This window comes from Vicia villosa, linkage group LG3 (assembly GCF_029867415.1).
Source record: "Vicia villosa cultivar HV-30 ecotype Madison, WI linkage group LG3, Vvil1.0, whole genome shotgun sequence".
In the NCBI taxonomy this organism is placed as follows: Eukaryota; Viridiplantae; Streptophyta; class Magnoliopsida; order Fabales; family Fabaceae; genus Vicia; species Vicia villosa.
In genome coordinates this window covers 214897975-214908632 of record NC_081182.1, presented here as the reverse complement: position 1 = coordinate 214908632, position 10658 = coordinate 214897975, and the positions used below count along the sequence as shown (strand labels likewise).

General features: G+C 32.5%; 2 protein-coding genes across 2 annotated transcripts; both read left to right on the top strand.

The window, feature by feature from the left end:
• Positions 1 to 3924: 3924 nt before the first annotated feature.
• LOC131593529 (cinnamoyl-CoA reductase CAD2) lies at positions 3925 to 7328 on the top strand. The gene is made up of 4 exons (XM_058866045.1): positions 3925 to 4495; positions 4983 to 5145; positions 5527 to 5713; positions 6881 to 7328. The coding sequence occupies exons 1-4, from the start codon at positions 4013 to 4015 to the stop codon at positions 7023 to 7025; spliced, it is 978 nt and encodes a 325-aa protein (XP_058722028.1). The 5' UTR covers positions 3925 to 4012; the 3' UTR covers positions 7026 to 7328.
• Positions 7329 to 8490: 1162 nt separating this feature from the next.
• LOC131593528 (basic leucine zipper 34-like) lies at positions 8491 to 10545 on the top strand. The gene is made up of 5 exons (XM_058866043.1): positions 8491 to 8545; positions 8888 to 8953; positions 9048 to 9539; positions 9644 to 9846; positions 9928 to 10545. The coding sequence occupies exons 3-5, from the start codon at positions 9085 to 9087 to the stop codon at positions 10116 to 10118; spliced, it is 849 nt and encodes a 282-aa protein (XP_058722026.1). The 5' UTR covers positions 8491 to 8545; positions 8888 to 8953; positions 9048 to 9084; the 3' UTR covers positions 10119 to 10545.
• The last annotated feature ends 113 nt before the right edge of the window (positions 10546 to 10658 follow it).

The following is a 10658-nucleotide window of genomic DNA, read 5'->3' as shown; positions in this document are numbered from 1 at the left end:
ATATATATTATTTTGTTTGTCTTTTATAACACAACTGATCAAACTAACAATTTTTTAAAATTGAAAATGTACAATTTCACCCCTAAAATAAAACTCTAATATTAAAAATTAACACTTCAATCAAAATAAAAATTTTGAAATTAAAAATACATAGAGGAATGAGACGAACCTACAAATAAATAATATAAAAATAGAGATAACATTGGCGCAAGTGCGATAGGAGAGAATAAAACAAATGTAATTGATGAGAATTGTAGATGTGAAAAGTGATTCGATATTAAAAATGCTAGAAAGAAGTTGTAAAAATATTACTCCTTATCCTCGAAAGAGTACTGATTTATTTATAGAAAAGTTTTTTCAAAATAAAATTATTTTTTTATTCTTAATATAATACTAATTTGTAAAATTAATATTACTTATATCATTTTCAAATTAATATCCTACCCTTTATGTTATTAATAGTGATGAATAAATCAATACTCAAAAGAAATAATTTTGTAATTTTTATTATCATTTTGAAATACTCAAATATATTTGTTTAAGAGTCCCACATTGGACAATATATGGCCTGAGCATGTCCTTATAAGTGGGGGCAACCCTCACCCTACAAGCTGGTTTTGTAGGGATGAGTTAGGCCCAACCACATTTCTTAACATGGTATCAGAGTCTGGTTTAAAATTCGGTGGGCCACCTTCTATGATTTCCGCTATCGGGCCACCCACCATTTATTTTCACGCTCCAGTTGTCTATTCTTGGGCGTGAAGGGGTGTGTTAAGAGTCCCACATTAGACAATATATGGCCTGAGCATGTCCTTATAAGTGGGGGCAACCCTCACCCTACAAGCCGATTTTGTAGGGATGAGTTAGGCCCAACCACATTTCTTAACATATTTTTAAAAGAAAAATTGATACAATTAATAAATTAGTAGAATATACTAGTAAAATTCACTTATTAAATTAGGTTTTATTAATTTTTCACTTATAATATATGAGGAGGGATATATTTACTCCAAGAGTAAGTGTTGAACACTTACTCCAAATCTTAATCATTGATTTTCATTAATCTAACGACTTTAATTGATCATTTAATTTAATTATTTTTGAAAATATTTTTCTATATAAAAAATTAATTAAATTCGTTAGATTAATGATAATCAATGGCTAAGATTTGGAGTAAGTGTTCAACAAAATATATATATATATATATATATATATATATATATATATATATATATATATATATATATATATATATATATATATATATATATATAATTACATTTTCTCTAAACCTAAGATTATTTGAATATATTATAAAATTAAAAAGTATTGATAATATTAAATTTGCAGATAATTAATACAATTTATAAATTTATCTTTAAGAATAATAATTAATATTTAAAAAAAATCCTTATAAATTATCAAAAATAATATAATTAAAAATATTAGTGATAAAACAATATTCATTTTTACCCCCCGGCTCTGCCACTGGTTCCACTAGTACTTTATACGAAAATCAGTCTCATCCCAATTCCAAAATTCCAATTTTCATGAAATATTGCGCATTCAGATTCTACAGCTTTAGTCCCATCAACACATAACATCACAACATTCACCGAATACCAATTCATCCAACATACAAACAACACATTATCATCAGGACCAGCCCAATAGATATGTAGGCCTAAGACGAATTTTTAATAAAGTTTTTAATAATAGTAATCACACTCTCCTACCACCTCCATGTTTCTACACTTTTGCTTTATGATAAATATATTGTTTTAACAATATTTAATCTATAATATTGAGTGACATGACCACCAAAATTTCAAACTAAAAAAATTGAAATAATAATTTAGATCTCATTCTTTTACTAACAACACACGCACGCACGCACGCACACACACACGAAATAACAAATAAACTTACATAATAATTTAAAATTATATATGAATTAAGGACATTATGCTATTTTAGGCGGGACAGGGATATTTACACCACCCCCGTCTCCGAAGTGCCTTCGGGGAGACTTTGTTCCCCATCCCCGTCCCCACGGGGGGAAATTCTCCGTCTTTAAGGCCCCAAACAAGGAATGCCCACGGGGAACCCCGCTAACAGAGACAAGTTGACATCCCCACAACATCACTCAATTTAATCATAAATAATTAATTAAAATGAATCGGGGCGTTATAGCCGCCCCTGTGCTCAGAATGGATGGAGTTCTTATTATTTCTACATCTACACATTCGTACTATGTCGCATGTACACAATCTTAAAGATCCAAGTAGGCCTTCACTTTAGAGTCGTTGGGTTCACAATTATCGGTCCTCAGGCAAAGTTTGATAAAGTTTTTTGTGCTCTTTATCCTTTGTCGGTTGACTTGTATTTCCTCCTCGTTTAAGAATTGGGAGGGCATAGGGACCTCGATAGAATTCACCTTCGATATTTGATAAAAGGGCTTGTAATGAGCCGGATGAAGAAATTCCTTCCTCCAAGGAATCCCCAAATACCCTTTTTGAGTCAAAATTGACAAATAAGGTTATGAATTCTAGTTCTAGCAGATTATGATCAAGAGGAGGGAGGTGAAAATTATGTAATGTAGGGGTGCTCGCGGTGCGGTTTGGGCGGTTTTGACGAAAAAAATCATCCGAACCGCAAGAGAAAAAATAGTGCGGTTTGGTTTGGTTCGGTTGGCTTTTAAAAAAAATCTGAACCAAACCAAACCAAACTAATGCGGTTTGGTTCGATTCGGTTAGTTCGGTTTTTTACAAATATTTTATTGAGCCATACATACACATATAGATGATAACATAATTTTGTATTTATACATTCATACACTATCAAATAACAACAAAACTCGTCATATTTTGACAACAATTTTCCATTTAATATGTAAAAATTAAATTAGACAAAAGTGGAATATTAAACATAAAATAATAGCATAAAACAATATAAAAATTATTATAACGAAACAAAAAAATAGAAGAGACGAAAGATTAGTGAAAGTGAAAAAAAAAAAGTGTTGAGAGATTAGAGAAGAAGATATGCGATAAAAACGAAACAGAAATACGGAACATTTACATAAAAATGAGAAGGTGAAAAAGAAAGAATATAAGAGAGTAGAGATTATAGAAGAAGAGGGAAGATGTATGTGGCAAAGAAGGTGCGATAATGTTATTAGAGATTTTAGAAGATCGGGACTGAAATTATGTGTAAGGATGAGAAAATTGTTCGTAATCATAATGCTAATGTATAATAAGTTTAAGTTTGAGTTGGATGTGAGTTAGTAAAATTTAGGTTGTAACATAGTGCGGTTTGATTCGGTTTGGTTCGGTTTACAAAATACAAACCGCAAACCGAACCGAACCGTGCGGTTTTGTAAAAACTGACCCAAACTAATCCGAACCAAATGCGGTTTTTTGCGGTTTCGGTTTGGTTTGGTTTGGTTTGCGGTTTTCTATTGGGTTGGTTTGGTTTTGATCACCCCTAATGTCTCCATTATCGAAGCAGACAAAGTTTCTCCCTCAGAATCTTAGGTTCACCGTACTAACACTCATCCTAACTAGAAAATAGGAAATGCTAAAGATAAAAAGGTTGAGTTTAGGATGGTACCTGGTTATGTGAGATTAGTGAAGCGAATAAAAAAAACAAAATTTTTGATTACATAACTACAATTACAATCTTCATGGTTAGTGCTCTTAGGAAGGAAGAGACAAAATTATTTGTCAATAAAGAGTATATGAGTGAACTTAAATGACAAAGATCCAATTCATCTCAAATTCACTATTCTTAGCCCAAGGTATAAAGTCATTACTCTCAAGAGAAAAGATACATTCTTTGATCCCATTTTTCATTATTCTCATCTCGAATCTTAAATTGACTTAAAATCAATCATATAGGTCCATCCCACATCGTCTAACGGAGATCACCTTTTTCCTATTCAAACCCAAATTATTTAATATAAATAAGGACCTGCGTGTTGGAATTTGGTTAGTAAGCAGCAATCACTAAAATGAGCAGCAGCGTAGGAAAGGTTGTTTGCGTCACCGGTGCTTCCGGTTACATCGCTTCATGGATCGTCAAATTTCTTCTCCACGGTGGCTACACCGTTAAAGCCACCGTCAGAGACCCAAGTGATCCCAAAAAGATCGACCACTTGCTTAAACTCGATGGCGCTAAGGAGAGACTGCAACTCTTCAAAGCAAATCTACTCGAAGAAGGTTCTTTCGATTCCGTTGTTCAAGGCTGTTATGGTGTTTTCCATACTGCATCTCCTTTTTATCACGATGTTAAGGATCCTCAGGCTGAATTGATTGACCCTGCTTTGAAAGGGACTCTCAATGTTCTCAAATCATGTGCTAAATCACCGTCTCTTAAGCGTGTTGTTTTAACCTCTTCTATGGCTGCTGTTGCGTATAATGGAAAGCCACGTACTCCGGATGTTGTTGTTGATGAGACTTGGTTTACTGATCCTGATCTCTCTAGGGAATCAAATGTATGTGAATTATTCCATTTCCTTGTCTCTGTCAATTTCGTTTGATTGGCACACTAAATGTTTGTTTGAATGAATTGTGATATTGACAATAGAATTATGTTAACAAGATACTAGTATTCTCTAACATGGTATAACTTAACAACCTATCCAAGATCGGCTGGGTGACCTGTTATTAGGTTTACGATATCAGGCTACCAACCATTTATATCCATGCAGACCAGGGCCGTCTCAAATTTTTGGGGGCCTTGTGTAGGTTTCTCATGGCTCTAACTATGACAAAATAATTAGAGGCCCTATTTAACCAAATAGAGACGTAGATTTATGAGGCCCTATTTAATTACAGTTTAAACGTGAAAATTTTGAGGTAGTCCGGCTTGCACGCCCTCAAAGACGGCCCTGATGCAGACCCAACTGCAATTCTAAGATTTATCATGTAATAAATTATGCTTTCGTTTGACTTGTTTCTATTTTCTATTGATGCTTTCAGCTGTGGTATGTGCTTTCAAAGACATTAGCTGAAGATGCTGCTTGGAAATTTGTAAAAGAAAACAACATTGACATGGTTACTATTAACCCAGCAATGGTCATAGGGCCTCTCTTGCAACCAGTCCTAAACACAAGTGCTGCTGCAATTCTAACCCTCATCAATGGTATTTTATTTCCATTTACATTTGATGCTGTACAATCTATTTTTTCATTCAGGACATGTGCATTTTAATCTGGATGATATGAGAGTCTATTTCCTTTTATTTGTAGCTTCTTGTTGATCATTGCTTAATTTTGATCGTAACAGTTTTCGTTGAGTTGGATGAGAGTATGTTTCCTGTTATTTTTAGTTTGATTATGGTTTAATCTTTTTATTAGTATTTATTTCATATATACCATCGAGTTTCACGCAATGTGTCGATAGTTGGTTATTGAGTTTTAACTAATATAAGTGGCTCCTATGTGCTTCAAATATATTTGCCTTTCACAGGACAAGATTTTGTCCTTATGTAGATAACAGTAGCTCTTTCACTGCCTTTATACAGGTGCACAGACATATCCAAATGCTGCTTTTGGATGGGTCAATGTGAAAGATGTTGCAAATGCCCATATTCTGGCGTATGAGAATGCTTCAGCTAGTGGAAGACATTGTCTGGTTGAGAGAGTCGTGCACCACTCAGAAATTGTGAAGATTTTACGTGAACTGTACCCTTCGCTACAACTCCCAGAGAAGTAAGATCAATAACTTAAATTACTGAAAGATTTCACATAATTTTTGTAGATGTTCTATATTCTTTAAAGCTTTATTTACCTGTTTGTACTCAATTCACTCTCAGTATTAAAAATGAAAGGAGTCAGTCATCACTAATATTTGTTTCAGGGTTGTTTATTTATGGCTTCAGAATTAAGGTAATTGCACAAAACATAACAACAGTTGCAAGGTCATTGAATGAGTTGAATATTTTAGAAAAAGGCCTTGCTTACATAACAAGATTGTACAAGTTTCTATACAAGAGAGAATCTCTCAAAATTAAGGGCAAAAAAAGAAGTTAGGGAAATTATATCAGTGGTAAATAAATAAAGATTAAATCTAATTAAGACTATAATCACCTTCTAGCTAGAGCATAATACTATTATATGGCATCCAACTTGGTGTCATGCAAGAAGGTTGACATTGGATCCCCCTGTCATCAATAGGAGTGTCGGTGAATTTTACAATTAAGCATACTAGTATCACTTAGGATATCCAGAGCATACTATCTTTATTTATTGTCGTACTTGAAATGCATCACGTAGAATAAAAAACAAAATAGAGTAGTAAGAAAATCTTGAAAGTATTTGTGGACCAAATGATTCTTTTGATTTGTTGTTTTGTATACGCATGCTTTCGGAGGTTGCTTTATGTTGCATGATAACCAATTATTTGGACCTGATCACCTTTTGATATAAACCGTATGTTAATTAGACTTATTTCAGTATAGCTTATATTGTTTTGCCCTTTTTAATATATATTCAGCTTCTGGGCCCCCAGTATATAACGCATGGTTTCACCAAAGTTTTGCTAATTTGTTTTTCAATAACTTAGCACCTTCAATCATTTTGGGTAACCTGAAACACACTATGACTTGAACCTTCCTCTGTTTTTATATATTCTGTATATTTATTGTTATGCTAAATTGCAAATTTATATTAAACTGTTCATTTGGATTCATTGCTGAATTAATTGTTTCTGAAGGAAGGCCTACAAATGTTGTTGAGTATGCGAAAACTGAAACACGAGCCCTACATGATTCAACATTTTCTTCATTTCTGCATTTACATTTATATGTTTTAAATAATTCAAGTTTTACTATTTAGACTTGTCTAATACCATTTTCACTTTGTCAACACTATAACCAGGTGTGCAGATGATAAGCCGAGTGTGCCTATATATCAGGTTTCCAAAGAAAAAGTGAAGAGCTTGGGAATCGAATACATTCCTTTGGAAGTGAGCATCAAAGAGACTGTGGAAAGTTTGAAAGAGAAGAAGTTTGCCAAGCTTTAAATTGTGGAATTATGAATGTTTAGTTTATGTTGTTAATGCCTATGCTTTGCGAAGAAACTTAGTGTGTGAAATAAGTGATTGATTCATCTGTGATTTGGTTTGTACCCGTGACGGAACAGTGAATGAGTTATATTGAACCAACCTTTTTGATGCATTATATTATGTAATCTGTATTTCTGTTAGCTGCCATCAAATGAGATCTTATAGGCTCATTCTGTACTTTACTTATGACTCCTATTGTATAAGAACCTCAATGAACCAGCAATTTGCTTGTATGTTATGACATCTACACGTTCTTGATCACTACAATCTTTAAGTATAAGGTTGTGTTTCAGTTGGAGTCCATTAATTTCGATGGGCCGATGATGTTCTTGAAAGGAGTTTCGAGTAGAAAGGTCTAATAAAGGGATGGATTTTGACATTGACCAAAAAAACTTGTACATGTAGGCTTTGACATATTATTGATTCCTTAAGGCCAAATTTGTGATAGAAAATTGAAATGTCTCTCTAAGACTCTGGTAAAGATGAAGATAAAAATAGAAATACTGTAAAAAGATTGTAATAAAATTTGATACCTATTTTTGACATTTAATCAAGGTGTCATTAGAATTCACTCAAATTATTTGAAGTAGAAAATTTATCCTTAAGACTCTCGTTTTTTTTTAACATTTGGTAAATGTATTTTCTCCACAAAATCTTCATTTTTCCATTCCACAAATGATAATGAGTATCATTCAAACAAATCATAGTTATAATTGCATTTTTCTCTATTATTGAATTAAGTCAAATACACTATTAATCAAAAACTCTAATGTCACTTTGATATGGAAAATCAACATATAACTACAATAACATATCTATATGTAACCAAAATAAAATTCTTTAAACTTGCAAACTTTTATGAGTGTGAGGTGAAATTGCTTCACATAATGTCAATAAATAATTGTGATGCATTGAAAGTATAAAAATAATTATTATGGACGTATGACAAGCAAGCCCTATATATAATCTTAAACATATTTATGAAAAGATAGAGTAAATTTTACGAGGAAGTTTTGTTTTTAAAAAACCGTTATATATTTGTTTGGTAATTAAAAAAATTGTAAATATTACATACTTAATTTTGCATTAAGTGCCCCTAGACTTTTTAGTATAAATTTTTTAAAAAATACATGTAATTGGAAATAAATAAAAAATTATAACAATTTATAAATTGAAGTTATATTAAAAATATATAAACGATGCTTATTATTGAACATTTTAATATTTTACTAATTTGATACTTGATTGATATGTAAAGATGTTAAAAAAGGCTCATTGTTTCTTACATGAAAAATGAAAAGTGACCATAACAATAACATGATTGTTTTAAAGTCTAACTACGCAAAACACGCTCTTCCTACCTCTTTTTGGGACTCATTCTCTCTTTACCTTATCATACAAGAAACTAAACAAACAAAATCACTTATTCATAATTAACAAATGGGGAGTCACCCATTCCTCCCTGCATCTCATCTCAGGTAATTCATTCATTTCTTTCAATTGTTAAGGATCTAGTGAAATTTCTTCCTTCTAATGTATGTTACATCGATCGGGTCACGTTATATTTCGATTTTATTATAGCTTTTCACATTAGTATACCTTATCATTACCCTTTTTTCCAATACACCATCACGCGCCGTTAATTTGGTTTGTGATCTAAATGTATATAAACTCTGGTACAATTTTAAATTTTTATTTGATCTAACTCATCCTGCAAACTCGTGAATATTATATTTTGTTTCAATATGTGATTCTTACAACATATGTATTATTTTTCGCATTGTGTTGTCTAATCTCTATTTTAATTGTTTACATTACAGTTCATAGTAAAAGCATCTCTAAGTAGTTTTGTCAGGAATTACTTTGGAACGCATTAATCGATCAAGGTTAGTTTAATTACACATTTGAATTATTATTATTATTGTTGTTATTATTATTTCCTTTCAAAACATGTAACAATTTCATTGCATTGCACTGCAGGATCATACATATATATATTAATACAGCTGACAAAGAAATGCAAAGTTCCAATAGTGAACCAAATTTGAGAGACCACTCTCAATTTGAACAAACATTTTCTTTACCTCCTAAAAGTAAAATGAGTAGTAGTAATAGATATGATGAAATAGGTGGATCCTGTTTAGATGGATTAATATCAGAATTAGGCGGAACGAGGCTTAATCACCGGACATATTCGGATAGCTTGTTATCGGAGCCGCACCAGCACCAGCAGCAGGATGTACCTTATTGGTTGAATGATCTCCTTGAGGATGACGACGAGCCTGAAGAGGGAGAGAAACCTCCTAGGAGTCATAGAAGATCATCAAGTGACTCAATAGCATTCTTACATAATAGAAATATTCTTCTTCAAGATTCTGATAGGAAGGAACATATTATTAATGTAACAAACCCGCAACTCGCCTTTTTGCACCAACAACATCCTAGAATTGATCCTTCGAAACGTGTCAGAAGGTACATATACATCTCAAATCTGATAGAATTCATTATTATTGTTGATGATACTGAAACACTTGTTCTATTTGGTTGCATCCACGATACGATACGATACAATGCAGGCATTCAGCTCAACAGTACCGGGCGAGGAAAGTTCAATACATTGGAGAACTAGAAAGAAGTGTTCAATCTTTACAGGCAGAAGGATATGAAGTTTCAGCAGAGCTTGAATTTCTTGATCAGCAAAACCTGATATTAGGTATGGAGAACAGGGCCCTCAAACAACGTTTGGACAGTTTATCTCAAGAACACTTCATTAAATGCTGTGAGTATAGTTCCATTTATTTATATTTACAACCTGCATTAAGTTTTGGTAATGTATAAGTGGTTAATTTTGATTCTACAGTGGAACAGGAAGTGCTTGAGAAAGAAATCTCAAGGCTTAGAAATCTTTATCAACAACAACAACACAGGCAGCAGCAACAGCAGCAAAAACACAATGGTAGAAATCGATCTAAACGTCAAGATATTGATTCGTCAATTGCCAAACTCTCGTTGAAGAATAAGGGAACTGAGTCATCACAGAAAGCCATATAGATAGATTCTCAAAATATGTAGTAACATCACAGCAAAGTCATCCATATATATATAGTTTACATTTTATTCAAATTGGTGTTGCCATGTATATGTCTACAATTATGGACAATATTGGCCATACATTCACAGCATATATGTCTTTCAACTTTTAAGTTGAGTAAATTACAGGATCATTTAATTCAAGCAAAATTGAAGGATAAAGTTCAAAAAGAACATACACATGTTCATCATAAAGACAATGATTAGATCCAATTTGGCTAAAGTCTAGCTAGCCATCCTTTTCTCCTATGAGTAGACATAGCAATAAACACTTCTCTCCAATTAGAATTCATAAATTTTTTCACAGCTTTCATATAAACGTCGTCGGTAACATCTTCAATCTCATTAAGAACAGTCACACAGTTTTGTAATTGAACAAGTGTAATTTATACTCTTTCTTTCAGCTAAAATAAAATCTGATTTTGCCTTAGATGCTTCAGCATATGCTAATAGTGCATTTATCATGGCATTTTGCAAATATTTGTTGATTCTTGAGTAGAT